Source organism: Wasmannia auropunctata, unplaced genomic scaffold (assembly GCF_000956235.1).
Source record: "Wasmannia auropunctata unplaced genomic scaffold, wasmannia.A_1.0 LD335903.1, whole genome shotgun sequence".
Classification (NCBI taxonomy): domain Eukaryota; kingdom Metazoa; phylum Arthropoda; class Insecta; order Hymenoptera; family Formicidae; genus Wasmannia; species Wasmannia auropunctata.
Genome location: NW_012026987.1, coordinates 3,083,104 through 3,102,632, shown reverse-complemented (window position 1 = coordinate 3,102,632; position 19,529 = coordinate 3,083,104). Strand labels below are relative to the sequence as shown.

Here is a 19,529-nt window from a genome sequence, read left to right as displayed (position 1 = left end):
TAAATAAACACGAAATTCTTCACAGTAGAAGGAGGTTGCTCCCTCTGACATTATATTATGTTAGCTTTTTCTATATTATTCTATATGCTTTGAGGCTTTAGTTGCAAAAAAGAATATAATGTTAGGTTATTATTCGTAGGGAATAATATCACACCGTGTTTTTAAAAATATCGAAAAAATTAAGCTTTCACGTTACAAATCAAAAGAAGTAATAATTTTAAATATATTAATTTCAATTTAGGACTAGGTTATTTAATACATCACGTTTTAGATTAAAACAAATTAGAATATTTTGCTGTTAAAATTAAATTTTAATTAATCATACAATTGAAAATAAGGACACTTTGATTTCGAATCGGAAGGATGCATTGTCCACATTTGCTGTGATGCGTAACAAGCATAAAAATTAATATTAAAATTTTTTATACAAGATTTTATAGAAATTAGAACAAAAGAATTAAAATTTGAAAATTTTGAATTACATATAATTATTGGCTGGTATTCAGAACGCGCTGGCAATTAAACGATGTTAGAGTTCTAACATACTATAATTTACTTTACGTATGTTATACAAATTCAGAGATTAAAGTGCGCACTTATCGATAACGGCGCGTTTTGAATTCGTACCATTATATTTACAATAACGTACTAAGTAATAATATATTAGGAAAAATAATATGTATCTATAATAATAATACAATTGTCGATTAAATGTTTGTCTACGAATAATTTCTTTCATATCAGAATCTTTTTTTTTTAAATCAGTCTCAATCGAGAGATATGAAATCAAAATCAACCTTGTTACATTTCTTCTCTATTATTTTAAAAATATGTCATGACATAAATGAATAAAACGTGAGGAAAAATATTCATTCGAATTTGTGATCATACAAATTGTTTTAATATTGCAGAGTGTAGGTTTTGTATAATACGCTTTTTTTCAATTGCTCATCGTACATTTGTCGATAATCCCATAGAAAATTGTCAATCAGACACATGTAATCGAATTTTGGTAATAGTGTTTCGGGTAAATATCTTTTCACGTACTTTTCGCACCTCTCCATCAGTAACTGTTGCACGTATTTTATTATCATGCATGAACAACAACGTATTTCTAGTTCCTCTTTGCTTCCATGCTTCAATATTTCATCTATAAGAAAACACAAGTAAGTTTTGCTATAAATAAGATAAATCCTCCATACAAAAATTAATTAATAATTTGGCGAAAAAGTATCTCTTAACGAGAATTCCCCTACGTGTGCAAACTTTTATGAGAAATATTGTAATCAATACTGTACGTGAAAAATAAAAAGTAAATAAAATAAATATAACATCAAAACGTTTGTAAAAATGTTTAAAGATAAAATTAAAGAGAAATCAATATAAATCTGAATAAATTCTCTTCTTCAGAAAAGTTTCTTCTAAAGAAACGACAGAAACAGATAGATTTTTCGCAAAAAATGATTATTTGTGTTCTGCAATGTAAATCCAAATTTATTGCTATGTATGGTATTTCTTAGGCATTATATCCATCGAAAGGATATTGTAATTTTTATGAATTTTTGATGTAATTTTTATGAATTAGATACAATGTAGTATTAATAAGTAAGAAAAAAATATTAACGTATTATTACATTAATGTAGGTAGTGTTTCAGAGTGGAACTTTATAGAGAAATAGAGGATTACTCGATGAGAAAAATGATAAAAGCCTTACTCTCTTCTTTCAACAAATTTTTTTTAAAAACAAGAGCGTTAAAATGATTGAGAACTTGAGGAATACGATAATCGACAAACATTGTAGAACATTTCCTCATGGTCAATTCAATACCAAGTTCATGTTCCGTGCTATAGAAGGCCCTTATGTCAGCTACCAATGTCCAAGCCTTCGTGTACAATGAAACTGAAAGGTAGTTTAAGAAAAGTGCATTATAATGCGAATCTATAATTACAGTACATAACAAATGATGTATTATTTTAATTAATTGTTCACAGAGATTGTATGCAACATTATATGTATAGCATTCATCATTCAACATAGAAGATGTATTTAGGAAATTTTGTGTTAAAGACGGTTTTTTTATCCTATTCAAACCTCGCGTTCCTACATGGCAATTGAACTGATTCACCATGGCAGCACAAAAGCATTCTTGTTTCGATGATTAAATATATATCCATAAATATATCTATTAAATATTTTAACTTAAAATTTATCAATCCTCTAATATATTGCCCGAAATTACAGACAAATCTAATGTTATGATATTATTTTAGTTTCAGAACCTGTCTATAAAATCGCATACTACATCATCGTATTAATTGGCGATAATTACCTGACTCTTCGTCATAATATACCACGTCACGATACACTCCGAAGTTATTGTGAATTGTGATCATCAACATTAAGGCATCGCGATTACATGATTTGATACATTCCGCGAAAGTACCTATAAAATAAAATTTCATTATCCTCATCAATTAAATATATATTTAAGAAATTTGTCAATTAAAAGTAGATATTTTTCCAATATGATCCATCAAGATCCTCGACTTATTTTGAATTATCCGGTAATCGAGAATAAAACTTGAGACATATTGATTTCAAGTCACAGGTCAATTTATATTGTTTCTTTTCCTTTTATTTTTTGCGACAATGTCTATTTCTCGACAAAAAGGTCTAATTCTATTCTCCACTTTAATATTTTACACTCATAATATGAAATATAATTCTTTTATGCAAAATATAAATTGCATATATTGAATATATATGGGCAGATATTTGTATACTTAAAATATCTGACCATACTTTAGTGATTGCAGCGAAGAACATTTTCTTCCCTCGTAGAAAATAGAAGGAAGGTCTTGAACGAGTTATGCATATAGGTATATCGAATGAACTGCAAAAATGCTATTTGTGTATATGTAAAGATATGAGAGAACAAATACATTTTTGCACATATAAAATTTTGTCATGTGATATAATTTATACCTTTATAACAATCTAACAGAGTATTTCCAACTGCGTGTAAAATTTTTAATTTTTCATGTGTGCCTGGCATGTCATTGTTGTCATCACCTCGGAAAATGAATTTCATTTCGTCTACAGTTAGCTTTGTATAAAACTTAGGATCCCATATTGGCTTTCCATCCTGTCGTAAAATATTACACGTTAAGTTTAAAAAAAATAATAATAATAAGAAAAAGTTACAGTTGTTTAGATAAATGATCGATAGAAAAAAACCAATGTAACATAACAAGACAGAATATGAAAACGGAATTTAACACAGTTTATGCACACTATTGCAGTAATCGTACCAGTCATACAAAAAACGATTTTTATCAATCAATCAATAAAATTATTGACAGAACATAATTTATCAAATTTTCAAAGATATATTAAATCTACTTTGCATGCACTCACATAGAAATAAACATACACACACACAAATAAATAAATATATACAAATTATTAATTGATTAATTTAATAAATTAATTATTAATCATCTAAATACTTTATATAATAGATATTACAATAATAAAAATTTTAATGATATACATAATGATATATGAAAATATCGTAATTTTTGAATGGTTTATCTTATCAAACAAGTGAAGGAAAACGCGACAAAGAGTTTGCATACGTGCGCGACATTGCAATATCTATAATTTTATACACTATTATAAATTCAATTATGCTGTGAGAAATGGGACTAATATATATTATGTTCTAAATTAACGACGTAAATCACATATATCGTACCTCATAAATCAACGCGCACAATGATAAGAATTAAAAGAATTACGTAAGTATTATTTTTTTATATGTATATGTGGAACTTAACCTATGCAATGAAATATTAAATATTTGTATTTAATATTTTAAATGCAAAATTTCAAATTATGCTACCAAATTAAATTAACAAATTAATTAAATTAATTATACAAATTAATTAAGGTTAACAAAGATTTACATCCTGTTTTAATTTGTAATTTGGACAGAGTGGATAGTTTAAATTTAAATAGATTAATTTGTATTTTAAGGACAACTTTAAAATTAAGACTTTTGATACATGAAATTAAAAATATTAATATTAAGTGACTGGTTCATCTCTCTTGTCGATTCTGTCAGATGAATTTGTAAAACTTCTCTAGTTTAAATATTATTTTTTTATTAATATATTTCTTCAATTCCTACTTTTTTAAATACTTATAATTTATAAATGTATAAAAAATATAATATATACAAACATGCAAAAAAGATAATAGACTTGTGAATTAAGGATTATTCATTGGAACAGGGATATAGAACGGCTTGCCGAGACGGTTTCCAAGCCGAAAGACGCCGTGCCCAAATTCGGTCTACCGGGGTGGAAGATGATGCCCCTGGAACATAAGATACCCATGATACCTGGACCGAAGGGCGCTTACAGCTTAGTGCGACGCAAAGTGGGGAAGAAATTGTGGGGACAAAAATTGGAGTTTGACCTGAGCGACCCTTACTGCCACGAGACCAAGTTCCCTTACGAACCCCTGCACGACGAGCATCTGCTCGAGTTCTTCTACAGGCCGATTAATCGGAAGCGTCTACTGAAAGCCGATCTTATCACGGATGACATGCACGTGAAGTGTACACTGCGCGACTACAACGAGTACAGGAAGTACCTGAGGCAGGTGCACGCTGACCGTGTCAATAGGGAGCTGAGGAAAAGAAACGGTCTCTTCGGCGAGAAGAGAGCCCTACGCTTCGCCGAGGAGCAGGCGCGCAATGAAGCTGAAAGGTATGCAATTCGCGATTGTTACGTGGCGAGGAAAATATTATTTTTAATTCAAAAAATTTGGAAATTTTTCTTTCATAGGCAATCAAGGGATGTATCTTCATTCTAAACACTTTTTCTTTTGCAATATTCTTTTCTTAGATATACTATTAGGTATACTAGGTATCTTAGGTATACTATTATTATTAACATAGAATACATTTTTTTCTTATAAATTCAGATTAAAAGAAAGAGAGACATATGTGACCTTGAGACAGCGTCTCACGCAACAACGGCTGCTAGAAGAGGAACGGAAAACTCGGGAGCTGAAGGAGCGAGCGTGCAGGACGGCGCGGAGATTGAAATTGTTGAGACTCGTTAGACGAGAAGAACAAAGACTGTTAAACATTAAGAGTAAAGAGCGGGTCGAGCAGATTCGGCAGAAATGTAAAATTGCGACGGAGATCACGCGACGTAAAGTGATCGATACGCTGTTGGACTGGAGGAAGAAGGACAAGGCGCGCAAGAAGGGCAGGGAGAAGCGACTAATGGAAATCACACAACAGAAGCAGAAGGCCATGGAAGAAAGGCACATATATTTTGTCATACATTTAGATAGAAAACAAAGTTTGTCACGCGATATTTTCGACGTATAAGTAGTGATTTAGTTTAATAGTAATTCTCGTAAGCAAGCAGAATAATCCGGAAAAAAAATCTGCATTGACGAATTTCAGTTGGAGAAAAAAGCAGCGGTTCCAGGAAAAGGAAATTGCGAAACAAAAAGTGTTATTGCAACGCATAGATGCTCGCCGTGAAAAATTTATAGAGAATTATAATAACAGAATTAATAAAGAGACCGCAAGAATGAAAAGTAATGCTATATGAGAGAAGAATTAAGAAATATGTTACATTTTCAATTAATTATATAGTTCTCAATTATGAATCGTCCAATCGTTTGAATAAATCAAAGGATTTAATTTTATTATAATGTACTTTTGCGCAGAACTTTTGGACGATGCGAAACTATATACAAACTGTTACATGAAGAGGCGCTTACCAGATGGGAGGATGCTCATTTGCTGCAAGAAATACTTTAAAAACGATGTGGTAAATGCATATTTTTTAATTAATTTTAAGAACATTTTACGTTAAATGTTTTTTTTTATATTTCGTAGAACAGAAAGAAAAATTCAAGGAAAAAGTAATTCGCAAAATTCAGTAAATCTTTCGTCGAAAGTCATGAACAAAATACAAAGTACGAAAAGTTGAGATTTTTAATTTACATTGTGCATTTTGATGCTTCAAACTTTAATAAAAATTACTATTTCAAATAATATAGGTAGGTACGAGTGATAAATGTCAGAATGTAACACAGATTGAAACAGATTGCGTGACAAATCATAATACTTTGGCGTGAGACACTTTATCAAGAGATCATGTCTCTTGATAAAATAAGACCAATAGACCCATCGTTATTGGAGATTTGTTGGAAAAAGAAATTGTCAACCGATGAGAATTTTGCTAACGGAGGTAATCAACGTTACGCTGTTAGTGTTAGAAGACAAGTATCACATCGTACAGAACAATAAACGATCAGTTTTAATATGTTAAATTATATTAATGATATATTGAGACGTTAGACGAACAGCACAGTATTTGTAGAATAAAATTGAATAAATGTATTCACGTCAATAGCCCTTTTAATAGCAGCCGCTACTGCCATGTAACCAGTTAATCCGTTAACTTTCCATTCCTGTGCATTATTTGGAACCCAGGTTGAAAAATTCAATGTGTTCAACACGAATAGCCAATCCGCCGCTCTGCTGTCGTACCTTTCGGGATGATATTCGGATGACAATCGCACGTAGTTAAGAGCGACCTCACCGAAATTGAAATTTTCGATATTGCGAACGATATAAGTCATCACCTGTGCAAATTGATTGAGATGTCATTTTATAGCAGCATACTTTTACAATTGCAAAATTCTGAAGGAGAGAGTGCTAAATTTTATTCTACGAAATAATTTTGAAATATCGCGTGTCAACAGTGAAAAATCAAGTCGGCAGGTCGGCAGGTTTGAGTCACAATAAAAAAAATTTTTGCTGAATATATGGATATATAACGAGATGTACATAAACTGTATTTCACATTGCAGCTGCCGGATATATTATTTTCATATGCTTTGTATTAGAAAGAACAATTTCGTACGAGAAAGAAACATGTTTTTCACTTTTCGTTCGATGTCACTATTCTCTCATTTTTTGAAAAGAAATAAAAATAATCATGAATCAAACTTCGAAACGCGCATCTGAAAAATAATCTAACCCTTTAAACTTTTTCACTCTCTTAAGCATTTTGCAATTAAACTGTCGAAATATCATAAATTACTAGAAATTTTCAAAGAAAAAATAAAGAATGAAACCTCCAATGCTATCTGTTCTACGCCCTTCATGTTGATGAACATTTTTTCTTTCTGCGCCTCGTCGACGACGTGTAGCACCATATCCACATCTGACGGTTTCTCGTTTTCTGACTCCATGTTACGTTTTGCTCATTTCAAATTACTTTAATTGCGATCTCCTCGATCGCGGATACCTCGCGATCACCTAGACAAGAGTCATGCTCGCGGTCAACTCGACAAGTCTCAAGCCCATGGTACATAGAAAAACAATAAGACGTAAGCAGTAAATAAACTGGCCAGTCACAGTAGAAAACGTGTAAGATTATTGCCTTACGTTTTCTACTGTGATTGGCCGAATTGCTTAGTGCTTTACGTTTTTCTATGTGCCATGGGCTTTACGATCACAAAAGAAAACAAACATGAAACATCAAAAATATAAATTTTCGACAATATGCAGAAATCTGTTATCATACTTTGAAATTGACACTGCTACAATATTATTCTTTTTAATCGCACTACTAAACTTTGATATTTATCTAATAATTTCTGTATTTAATTAAGATCATGGAACATTAGAAAGTCTGCCGTGCGACTCCGTGCGAGAGCGACAGCCGTGTAATTGACGGATCTCGAATTCGATCTCGCATCCCACATATAGATTTTAAATTAGAAATTACCGTAAATTATATATAAGGGAGGTCCTAATAGAAATCTTTCTGGCCCTCCTATTTAGGAGTTATATGCATATATTGACTATCACGTTTACGCTCACTGCCCTTTAGGATAGGGGTTGGACAGTGAACAGTAAGCCAGTCACGCAAAAAAAATTATATACTAAAATCCTCAGATAACTGAGAGAAATCAAGATTCGATTATTCTCTATAAAGTGATGTGTTGCTTCGTGTGAGAATGATCGATTTGTAATTAAAGAATCCAAATTTCGAATCTGACCGTCACCTCATACGCCTCGATTTTGTAATAACTTCTGCACACAGGACGCGGCAAGTGTACGAGAGGCTGTGACTCGACTTGGATTATAGCGTTATCGAATGAATGTTTATCTTGACAGAATTAGCTTAAAATTTTTATTACAAATATTTCGTACACGACGCCAACGGCTATGTGAACAAATTGTGGAAATAATGGTACTGAGGGAAGCGAGATCCCAAAGTTTCGCCATTATTTCCGATCCAGAATAGGGTCTATTGTTTGTCCCCCGCAAATTTGTCCCCATCCGATCAAGCGCCAGTGCTTCTCCACTCGTCTGGATAAAGCGATCTTCTCGTCGACCTCCGTGCACACTGGATTCGTCAAGCTGATCTTCGCCAAGTCGGCGCGAGTAGCCAGTACTCTGCCACCAGTGCTCAACGATCCGATGTTGACCAGCAGTACCTCTCCCCTTGATAGTTTCGGTACCTATCACAGAGACATTTGAGCAATAAAAAAATGAAATTTTTTTTAATGCAGAACAAGCATAATTTTTTAGGGAAAAACAAAGCTAGATTTAATTACGAGTTATACATAATCAGGATACATTTATCAAATTTATATGTCAGAGAACAAAAAATAAACTGACATAAATATATCCTAGTTATGTATAACTCGTAATTAAATCTAGCTTTGTATTTTCTTAAAATTATGCTTATTCTGTAATTTAAAAAATTTTCATTTTCATTTTTCAACACAAACTATAATGAATATTTTATACGAAAGACATTTGAGCAATTAAAAAATGAAAATTTTTTTAAATCACAGAATAAGCATAATTTTAGGAAAAAACAAAGCTAGATTTAATTACGAGCTATACATAACCAGGATATATTTAGCAAATTTATATGTCAGAGAACAAACTGACACATAAATTTGACAAATATATCCTGGTTGTATATAGCTCGTAATTAAATCTAGCTTTGTTTTTTCCTAAAAGTATGCTTATTCTGTCATTTAAAAAATTTTATTTTTTAATTGCTCAAATGTCTGTCGTATAAAATATTCATTACAGCTTCAAAATTTTTGCAATATTTATGAGAATATTAATTAAGAATAATCTTAAACCCATGCAATTATCTACAGAAACAGTTAAATTTGGAATGCGATGACGTAGATCTCTAAAATTGTGCAGAGACTTACTCTCGCGCCCTTTTTATCGCCTTCAGTTCTCACACCTAACAAACGTTTCAATAAATAATACGAGATTTCCAGCTCGATGAATATCTGTGGTAATGCGCCGACACTTCCAAGAATTTGCCCGACTAGACGATCAGCGCGGCACAGAGTAGGTTCGATTTTGGTTCCGACACCTTAAAATTACATAATCCATTACTCTTATATAAAACGATCAGAACTTTTGCGTGCTACGACTCTGTTAAGATTCGAGCGATTAATAAGGAGCATCTACGACGATTTACCAATTAGACCACCAGGTACAGCAAATTGCAGTTCGTTCTGCTCGGCAAATAGAGACACAATACGCGAGAATATCGGACGACAGGTCAGCTTGCCCTCGCCATCCTTAGACACTAATCCGGGACGTACTTCAATTTCCATGCCGACCTTCAAGACAAGAACAGTGTTCACAATGTCACGTCTCGGAGAGATTGATCTAATTTAAAGCCAAAATATTAGCTCGTACTTTTAACACTCCTCTGAGGATGCTACCACCAGCGACACCGCCCTTCAAGTCGTCCACCTCGCAGCCCGGTTTGTTCACATCGAAAGACCGGATGACGATCAATCGAGGCTCCGACGTGAAGTCTCTCATTGGCACCGGGATCTTCTTGGTAATGTATTCGCACAGTACCTCGATATTGTATTTCAGTTGGGCCGAAATCGGAATTATCGGAGCGCCTTCCGCCACCGTTCCTGGATTTTGAATTATTGCAAACGGAATTATGCGAATGGACGTGCGCGTACGTGTCGTTTTTACATCGACAATCAACGGTAAAAACAACCAATACCTTGAATAAATTTCAAGATTTGCTCGTACTGCTCCTTCGCTTGCGCTTCTTTGACCAAGTCGATCTTGTTTTGCAGGATAACTATGTGCTTGAGCTTCATGATTTCGATGGCCGCCAAGTGCTCCGACGTTTGAGGCTGCGGGCACGATTCGTTGCCAGCTACAATTCAATAGAATAAGCTTAGTACTTTAGAAAAGGCCGGATCAAACAAATCACACGGTACGATTAGCACCACAAAAAAATATATTGTTTACCAATTAAAAGCAAGGCAGCGTCCATAACTGCTGCTCCGTTAAGCATAGTTGCCATAAGAATATCGTGTCCGGGACAATCTACAAAGGAGACGTGCCGGACCAACTGGAATCTTCCCAAACAAACTGGACGCAGGCAGGGGAAAGAGTCGTCCTTGCTGGATCCACCAGATATATAGCGTCCAGGTCGGGGACATTTCGGATTTTCGCACTCGTAAATCTTCGCGTTGGCATATCCTGAAATAAATTAAAAAAAAAAAAACCAATCAGATAAACTGCTCCTCCAGTCTTCTCTCCTCTTGAGCTCGCGAGGATTTTCTCTCGTAGAAAAGGGACTAAACCAAGGGCTACATGTTACTCGTAGACTTTCAAAATAAATCTCTCTTTAGCGTAAATTTGGATAAGAATTTTAATTTCAAAAGCATTACATGTATATGCATATAAAAAACACATTTTTCAATTGGCATTCTTCAATACTTCACGTCTCTCGTTGTTTATCATCTAGATTAATCGGACAACTTATTCTATTTAGCGTCATAAAAAATTCTGCACTACGAAGCTACGTGTTACGTACATTACAGTACTACATACGTTACACCGCTATCGAAACACCGTCGAAATAGTTCCATCAATTCCTTTTCGCGCTATGAAAATATGAAATATGTCATAGGCTGTCTTTTAACTGCGATAATAGAATTTTACATGAGAAAACGCGACATCATAATTCGTCTCGTGAAAGAGACTTTATTTTCAAATTCATCTATCGACAGCGACGTGCAGCGTAGGGTCTTACACAGAATCTTATTACGCTTTCTTAGCTATACTAACTGTTCGGTCTCTCTTATAATAGCGATTTACATACATGTATAAACAATACCATAGGTCCGTTAATGCTTATATAGTGTTATTTCGTAGTGTCTAAAGAGACGTATGAAAATAGTCACTCCGATTGAGAATCTTTGTGAAGAGAACATGACGATATTAAGTGGCATATGTATACGGTCCCGGATATATTAAAGCTGTAAGACGACACACAAGATAATGACTTATTTTTAACAATTAACGTATGTTTACATCGACCCTTTACGTTCCGATGTGATTAAGCAAAAGACACGATGACAACGTAAAGCAAATCCTTGTGTTATGTAGTTACTTAATACTGCAATAATGTAACAATTCAGTCGCGCGATATGTTGTTACGAGAATGCATATTTGCTGGAACAACGACACAACTAAAAAATTACCATTTTTGAGTTGCTTGTAGAAAAGAGAAAGAAAAAAAAAGAAAAGACATACTTTTAATCCTCCACAGTTATTGTATCAAAATTGCATTTCAAAATTAACGTAACAAAATTTTAACAATTCAAAGCAATTTTTTCTCCCAAAAAATTGTTTTTTAAGTTATATTGCTGTAGCATATACGAGTGATATGTATGAGTAACGTGCTCCTCTTCGATATTTCCATAGCGAAAATTTTGATCGATCGACCCCAATTGTTGCAGACTTCTTTGTAACATCTTTGCGTACTTTTTAACGCGATCAAACTCTTAGCTGACTGTAGAATCTGCACGTGTCGGATCAAGTTTTATACACTGCATAATGCGTAAAGCCTAATCGTCTACGTTATTCAGAATATAAAGAGCCGTTATCAATTCATTATCTAGAAATCCTTATGAAGATTTTCTAATGACTATCAATTACTATATAATTTAGACAATATAAAAGTAATCGGAATATGCAATTACTTGGAATAAAAATAGAACACACCTTCGCCCGTCGCGTTTAACCGGAGAACTTACGTATTGAATCGAACGATGCGTTTTACAGAGATAGTTTCAGATACGGTAATTAAATATTCTGTCTCTTTACACTAAAATAAAAGCCATAATTGCACTCACGGACGAATTACCAAGTGACCGCGGGGTTGTGCGCTAGCAAAAGGAAAAATAAATATATTAATCATGTTTTATGAAGCGCGGCTATAATATACAAACTTATGATATAATATAAAATACAAAATTATGATATTACGATCAGTGTACTTACGATCAATGTGTGAACATACCAAAACACCGAGAATGCATCAGTATAAGTGTTCCTAGCGTTTTCACTATAGTGTATAGTAGTATTCTTAAAATATAAATGATTTATGCGCTCATGTGGATGACGTGAATCACACACTCGCAGTGTCTCATGTTTTTCGAGAGATTTCATTTTTTCCCTTTTAAGCTTGTTTCCTTAAATGCTTCGAATTATTTAATTGAATGTACATCACATTAAGGTAAATGTATCAGTGACTGAACGTGTATCTGAACACGTGCACAAAAATTATTAATCTCAAATGCTTTTTATTTTATTACAATATCAAAATTGAATTGTAAAAATATTGAAAGATAACAGTTAAATTATAATATTATAAAAAAAGCATTTAAAAATAATTTTTGTGTATCGAGATAGATACATGTTCAGTTACTGGTTTACCTTAATACTCAAGAGTTGTGGAGCAAACAAAATTTTTCGACTTTCTCTGAAATCCCTGATTAAAAAAACACTGCAAACTTGACGCGTGTAAAATGTAATACATATATTATAGATGTATACAAGGAATACTTGCGTTCTCCAAGAAAAAAAAATATAGAAAAAAAGCAACATATTAATATACAAGTTATAAGGCAATATACAATAAAAACCAATCGATTCTATTCCACATCATGCGATTAAAGAACGCGAATTTTTGCCTCATACATCGCGTTTGTGTTTAGCCTTTGTACAATTAACTGAGTATAAAAATGAGCGTATAAAACGTATTTGAACAAAACCATACAACAAACAGTTTTGTATACTCTCATATACAACTTTTCATACTCTCTTATAACAAATCAGTATATTCAAGAAACTTAACACATTAATAATTAATAAGAAGGGCTGTAAGCCAAAGCAAGATGTTTAATGCTCCAAGTAAAAAACTTTTTAACTATATTATAATTAAAAAGTTAATTTTACTTGAAGAATTAAACATCTTGCTTTGGCTTACAGCCCTTTAGTTCTTATTAATTTATTATTTATTGAGCCGAGAATTTCAATTTACATTAATAATTATTATAAGTTGAAAATATGTTCACATAAAATGTGCAGTCTCTTCCATCTCCTAGAAATTAAGCACTTTTAGTATCTCTCTTTCTGCTACATTCATCCATGACTCTCTACTGACTCACGATAATGAATCATTCCTCACCGCAATTTAAAGTTTTTGCAATTTGTACTTAAATATGGCAGGCATAAAAAAAATTGCGATAAAAAAAATTGCATTTTGATATATCAACTGTGATTCATGAACAAAATACATACTTCTAGATCGTACAATAGCAACTTTGGTTATAGTTTTCAAAATTTTCTATTATTTATATTACTTCATTCGAAAGACTGCTTTTATCGATTATTTTAATATTCAACACTCAATGAGAAAAAAAAACAATTCACTAAATCCTGGAGAATAATTGCAGTTATATACGACAATAAAAATCACGTTACATAAAGTTAAAGCTAAATTCATAATAATTCACAACTTTGCTGGCAATTATAATCCAATTAAAGATAAAAAAAATGAACAGCAAAGTTTTTGAGTACTATATAACTGCTTCGTCGAGTTGATATTCCAATCTTCCGAACTAGTCTTGAGTGCATTTTTCCTTTTCAGATTATAATCGATCGTCACTAAGTCCGATATATACAGAAAAGAAAGAAAAGGCTAATTAAAAATTAACTGGTAGATATGTTTCCTTAAAACAAATATTGCCGGCACGTCGCGGCGCCGCACTTGCAGAGCATCCTGTTTTTCGAAACGGGACTCTTGCCCTCCGGCTCCTCCTCCAGCAGTTGCTGCCTCTTCGCGTTGTCGTGCGGCGTCTGGCACATATAATCGAAAGTGAGCTCCTCGTTCTGCTTAATGTCCTTGATGGCGAACAGCGCGAGGCTCGGCAGATTCGGCTCCAGGCAGTTGATCCAGATCGCGTAGACCGCGAGATTGGGGTCGCAGGAGTGGTTGACGAAGTGCGAGACGTTGCCGTACATGGCGGCGTCCACGGTGTACGGGCACTGGTCATCGGTCTCGTTGTAGTCGAGGTCGAACAGGTACGTACGACCGGTCAAATTGTACTGCCTGCCGCGCTTCTCCGCCTCCTCGCTGTTGATCACCTCGCCCACGTACTGTATGACGAAGGTGCCCTTCTTGATCGTGCGTCGGGTGCGTACGCCCCAGCCGCGTCCGTTGTTCGTGCGGAAGATGCACAGCTGCGTGCTGGTGCCGAGTTGCACCACCCGATTCGAGCAGGTCGACGCGTCGCAGGCGCAGCGATTGTTGCACTCGTAGATGGGTGTGCCCGGGGGCACGCGTACCCGGCGCGCCGACGTGTACGGCAACGACGTGGCGCCGTTCTGCGCGAAGCAGCAGCCCGACTTGTTGCCCGGGGTCCCGCACCCGCCCGCGCACTCGCAACCGATCGGCGGATCGTCCGGTATTATGACACCCGCGCCCGGCAGATAGTTGTCGATGTAGTAAAAGTCATGCGGCGCGCTCTCCAGATCCACCAGGTTCTCCACCTGTATCGTCGGCTTACCCTTCGTGATGTTATTCATCTCGTTCTCCCAGTCCTGCAACGACTCAAGCTGGTCGCGCCGCAGTTTGATCAGCAGCATGCGCAGCAACTGCCGCTTGATCTTCGCCTCCAGCTTGGTGTTGTGCGACGAGTTCTTCAGGAAACGTCGGATCTCGTCGTACACGGTGTTCTCGGCGAGGGCGGTAGCGGCGGCGGATGCCGCATCGACGACCGATCGGTTGCGGTACGTGTGGTCCAGAAAGAGCTGTACGTCGCATATGTCCGGATGAAAGTTCGTCGTCGCCTTGAACCGAACGATCAGCTTCTGCCGCTCGTCCTCGAATTCACGCAGCAGAGCCTCGCAACTGACCAGGTTCCGCAACGGTTCCCACGTGTTGTAATCGGCCTCCCAGTCTTTCCACTTGATGAAATAGACCGGCTCCCCGTTCTGTTCGCGCTTCTGCAAGATCCTCTCCACCTCCCAGAGCTTCTTCTTCTTGCTGGAGACGGGTGATGGTTTGCCGGGCGATGCTGCTGCCGCCACCAATTCGCGATACTTGTCGCTGCGCATGATGTCGTGCAGCAACACCCGTACCTCCTTCAGCTCAAAGTCCGAGCGCAGAGTCATAGTATCCTCTCGCGCGGACAGTCTACTACCATCGGACGACGACGATTCATAGTCGGATCGTCGACCGTCGCTACCCCGATCCCTCGCGCTCGTACTTTCGTCACGCGTGCGAGAGCTGCTGTCGAACGCTTTCAGCATTTGCTGGGTGATCGACTGCCGCGGTCGCAGGCACATCGATGAGGCGGATGATAATGACGACAACGAAGATGACGACGATGACAATAACGACATCAGCGAAGAGGAGGAGGAGGAAGAGGAACAGAACGAATTTCTGCTGTCCAATCGATGAGACATGCGGCCCTCTGTGCTGAGGAATTTGGGCTTCTTGGCGCACGACGGTGCGTCAAAACCTCCAGTGGGGGAGAGATGTCGTTTTTGGCTAACAGCTGGCGTTTTGCTATCTACGCTGCCAGGTATAACTGCCGATTCACCGCTGCTACCGCAATCCGCCGCGTCTGCAATGCCAAACATTTAAACAGCGTATCATTTCTCGTTCCATCTCTCTTTTTCCCTTTCTTTCTAACTCGAACGAACACTCTCCCCCTCTCCGCTCATTTTTCCATTTCTTATGTTTCGTTTTTCATTTTCGTTTTCATTTTCGTTTTCCTTCTCCTCAACGTTCTTGTTCACCCTTTTGTCTCGGCTTGCCGGACGAATAATAGCAACGAATAACACCGGGGGTGCTTTTGTTCATGCCGTGATCAAGTGGTACGTAATAATAGTGACAGCGTGCGATATTCTAGTATCTTCTTAAGAGATATTCAGCTTTTCCTACACGCAGCTTCACGAGAGTTGAGAGAGAATGAAGAATTTTTTTGCGCTTTTCACAAAATAACACAAAGTTTACATGATTTCGATTTGCAATTTGATGAAAGGTATAAAACGCTTGCTTTCGTTACACAAGTATCACGCAAGACATTTATACAAAATCCCCCACCAAATATTTTATTACAAATAAACTCCGAACGATATAAATTACAATGTGGAATACGAATAAATTATTAGTAAGTGTTAATACAGTTAAAAATATAATGTGCTACATATCACAGTTTTAATATTAAACGTCAGAGATATTTATATGGGTTCGAACGAAAATAGACCGAGTCGTATGAAATGCTAATTAATTTTTAACTATTGTAATAATAAAGACTATACTTACCTCTAATTTTTCATGTCAAAATTCACATTTTAAGAGGATCCTAAAGTCGTGTGTTTTACCGACCAAACGCAATAATTTTTCTACAATGTTTTCGTAAATATTACTTTTACAGATTTGGAAATTTTTCCAATTATAGCATAGACATTAACGGAGTGTGAAAATGATTTTATATGAAAAACGAAACAAATTTCAAAAATTACAATTTTGTAGTTTTATTATCGACTTCTGACGTTGACTCGTAACATTTGCTTGATACAAGAGTGTTTTATAAATACTTTGTACATATAAAGCAAGCTGCATCCGCATTCAGGATTATATGGAAGAAAAGCATCGTGCCTTTACTAATCTAGGTTTAATATTAGAGAAAACATTGCTAGGAAATTTGATTGGAAATGCGTTCCAACCAAATTCTCAATGTAAATGCGTGTATATGTATACGTGCAGCATTGTTAAAGTAAACATCATCACATCACTTTGCTTTACATCAATATCGTATTCATACATATGTATAAATTGTCAATAAACAGCCTGGAATTTAGCATCCTCTTAAGAAAATTTAATTCATCACAATTTAAATCACATTGTATCATTTTTGTAATACTAAAAAATTGATACCTAATCCGTCCAACAGAAATTAACATTTAAAGGATTTGCTACAGTACAGTTTAAACAATCTTGATACACATTCTCTCTTTGATACACATTTTGTTTACTATATATTACTATATATATAAAAAAAAAATATTCCAAAAACAAAGGCAAAAAAATAATTGTGCACTTTCCTTAACATTAAATAAATTTGCGATGGAGAGCAGAATTAATACATTTAAGTGTACTCACCGAGTTTAATAGTGATATTTCTTTCCAGTTCATTTTTAAAACGAACAGTCTGCACTCCTGAAATAGCTTTCACAATTGTCGATTTTCCGTGTGCTACATGCCCGATAGTGCCTATAACGAGTTTATTTGATAATGCAAATTTTTCAGAAATATATGAACAGCACTATGTATTCTTCACTTCCAAATACTTAAGATCATGTACTTACCAATATTGATTGTAGCCTGTCTACTGATTACTTCGCGTGACAACGCAGTTAATTTACTGACATCCTGTATAAAATCAAAGAGAATGTAAGTATGTTTTCGTTGCAATAATTTTGGAATTGATCAAATTAGATTTAAAAAAAAAAAACAGTTACAATTTAAAATATTATGATTGCTTTATAATCTAGAGATACATTAATCTCAAAAATTCTGCTTCACAAGTTAACAAAGAATAAAAGAATAAAATAACCTGTTACATGCAAATTCATACAGAATTGATTTGTCACATAATAAACGCAGAATGTATAGAACGCGATAGAATGTACCTGCAAGATTCTTTTTGCGTTTCATAAGTCAAAATTCTATTAAGTTCAAGTTTGGTCCACAGAAAATTTTCACTAAATTTTTATATTAAATTTGAAATAATGTTAATATAAAAAAGGAGAAAAAAAACAGAACAAATAAAACTGTCATCGCGCCGATCACCAATTAATTTCCAAGTTAGGCATTTTGCCTGTTTGAAAAATCACGCTGATAATTGATTCCCCTTACAAAACGCTTACAATTTAATTGAAGTTGAGCGTTCAATAGCTTCCCCCCCCCCCTTGCCATCCAATTTCATTCCCCAAGCTGTAACCGATGGTTCACGAGAACTGTGGACGACTGGAATAAGAGCTGCTTCAATACATGAACGACATATGCTTCGCGCGACGCCGATCGGCTGTGCTTCTCCGAATGGCAGTTTCACCTTCCACGTACGAGCGAGGGAAGTCTTCACGCCATTTAATTGAATGGAGTTTCCGCGAGAGACTCGGGCAACTCGTAGTCTCCGCGAGGTAACGGAGAGACGAGTCTCCCCCCTTTTTTTCCCCCCCACGTCGAGAGGGAGAGGAAACCCGTCGCGCCAGGTCGATTCGCGTTGACGGGGAACGTGGTGCACGTGGCTGGGTCGTCGTCGTCGTCGCCACGGGGCGGTCAGCGTGGTCGGACCACGCGCGCGAGACCGAAGCGAGGTTAAGTCGGGGGCGTGGGGCGAATGGCGCGAAGAGCCCCGTCGTGGCGAAACTTACGAGCTTCGACAAGTCCTGCTTGTAGAGATTCGGCTGGCCGGTGGTTACACCCAATCCATCCTCGCCGCCCATCTTCTGCCGCGAGTCTGCCCTCGGTAACGATCTGCTCACGGGCGCCCCTGAAGGACCAAGAATCGCTTCCTCCCTTAAACGCTACGTTATCCCCTACCAGGTCCGTCTTCGGGTCTCGCGGATTCGGTCGCCCCTGGTCTTGGCCGACGTTTTTGCCACGATGCGTCGCGCCTTGTAGTCAACCGTTGTTTCCGCCAGTTCTCACCGGAGGCGGGAGGGCGCGTCGTGACGCGGAGAAATGTAGACCTGTAGACGGGCGGATCGACCAATCGCAGCCGAGTAATATGGTGTTACGGTTAAAGGTTTCTCTCTCGCGAAAGTGGCAACTGAACTTCATTTCTACCAATGTAGATTTAATTCTCGGTTCAACTTATTTTGTATCTTTTTCCGGTTCTAAAAATTGGGAAAAGATAAACGGTGAATTAAACCGAGATCAAAATTAATCTACATTGGTAGAAATAGACATGAGTGGCACGGGGCACCTGCCGAGGCTCGATTTATACCCTGAAGGACAATGTGGTTTAATAAAATAACCGAAAACTACTCTGTGAGAATTCTCGACCGCGATTGGTCGAGACCCGGATATTGTGTCGGCTGCG

The 19,529-nt window shown here is 36.4% G+C and overlaps 3 protein-coding genes across 5 annotated transcripts; 1 reads left to right on the top strand and 2 right to left on the bottom strand.

Moving 5' to 3' along the window:
* Positions 1–290: 290 nt before the first annotated feature.
* LOC105455468 (UPF0553 protein C9orf64 homolog) lies at positions 291–7,803 on the bottom strand. Of its 2 annotated transcripts, none has more exons than XM_011698810.1 (6): positions 7,176–7,803; positions 6,441–6,680; positions 2,988–3,147; positions 2,332–2,445; positions 1,716–1,901; positions 291–1,150 (listed from the first exon to the last, which is right to left on the bottom strand). In XM_011698810.1, the coding sequence occupies exons 1-6, from the start codon at positions 7,290–7,292 to the stop codon at positions 900–902; spliced, it is 1,068 nt and encodes a 355-aa protein (XP_011697112.1). In that variant the 5' UTR covers positions 7,293–7,803; the 3' UTR covers positions 291–899. The 2 variants fall into 2 exon arrangements, with proteins under 2 accessions (XP_011697112.1, XP_011697113.1); XM_011698811.1 differs by having other exon boundaries at positions 1,830–1,901.
* Positions 3,598–6,445, top strand: LOC105455467 (fibrous sheath-interacting protein 2). 2 transcript variants are annotated; one of them, XM_011698809.1, is made up of 7 exons: positions 3,598–3,802; positions 4,298–4,777; positions 4,995–5,342; positions 5,488–5,624; positions 5,757–5,860; positions 5,934–6,008; positions 6,093–6,181. In XM_011698809.1, the coding sequence occupies exons 1-6, from the start codon at positions 3,780–3,782 to the stop codon at positions 5,973–5,975; spliced, it is 1,134 nt and encodes a 377-aa protein (XP_011697111.1). In that variant the 5' UTR covers positions 3,598–3,779; the 3' UTR covers positions 5,976–6,008; positions 6,093–6,181. The 2 variants fall into 2 exon arrangements, with proteins under 2 accessions (XP_011697111.1, XP_011697110.1); XM_011698808.1 differs by lacking the exon at positions 5,934–6,008 and having other exon boundaries at positions 6,093–6,445.
* Positions 7,804–8,225: 422 nt separating the features above from the next.
* Positions 8,226–19,134, bottom strand: LOC105455466 (eukaryotic translation initiation factor 2 subunit 3, Y-linked). The gene is made up of 9 exons (XM_011698807.1): positions 18,859–19,134; positions 17,791–17,854; positions 17,585–17,695; positions 10,366–10,599; positions 10,112–10,270; positions 9,787–10,016; positions 9,563–9,707; positions 9,285–9,454; positions 8,226–8,570 (listed from the first exon to the last, which is right to left on the bottom strand). The coding sequence occupies exons 1-9, from the start codon at positions 18,928–18,930 to the stop codon at positions 8,334–8,336; spliced, it is 1,422 nt and encodes a 473-aa protein (XP_011697109.1). The 5' UTR covers positions 18,931–19,134; the 3' UTR covers positions 8,226–8,333.
* Between the last annotated feature and the right edge of the window lie 395 nt (positions 19,135–19,529).

What these genes read in the sequence shown, in the direction of transcription:
- LOC105455467 (XM_011698808.1), top strand. Translation starts at nt 3,780, where the DNA reads ATGATAAGAATTAAAAGAATTAC. An exon ending in AGAGACCGCAAGAATGAAAA is followed by an intron (nt 5,625 to 5,756) that starts GTAATGCTATAT and finishes ACTTTTGCGCAG; the next exon opens with AACTTTTGGACGATGCGAAA. An exon ending in AATACTTTAAAAACGATGTG is followed by an intron (nt 5,861 to 6,092) that starts GTAAATGCATAT and finishes CAAATAATATAG; the next exon opens with GTAGGTACGAGTGATAAATG.
- LOC105455468 (XM_011698810.1), bottom strand. Translation starts at nt 7,292, where the DNA reads ATGGAGTCAGAAAACGAGAAACCGTCAGATGTGGATATGGTGCTACAC. An exon ending in TAGAACAGATAGCATTGGAG is followed by an intron (nt 6,681 to 7,175) that starts GTTTCATTCTTT and finishes CAATTTGCACAG; the next exon opens with GTGATGACTTATATCGTTCG. An exon ending in CTATTAAAAGGGCTATTGAC is followed by an intron (nt 3,148 to 6,440) that starts GTGAATACATTT and finishes ATTTTACGACAG; the next exon opens with GATGGAAAGCCAATATGGGA.
- LOC105455466 (XM_011698807.1), bottom strand. Translation starts at nt 18,930, where the DNA reads ATGGGCGGCGAGGATGGATTGGGTGTAACCACCGGCCAGCCGAATCTC. An exon ending in AATCTTGAAATTTATTCAAG is followed by an intron (nt 10,017 to 10,111) that starts GTATTGGTTGTT and finishes TTCAAAATCCAG; the next exon opens with GAACGGTGGCGGAAGGCGCT. An exon ending in TGTACCTGGTGGTCTAATTG is followed by an intron (nt 9,455 to 9,562) that starts GTAAATCGTCGT and finishes TGTAATTTTAAG; the next exon opens with GTGTCGGAACCAAAATCGAA.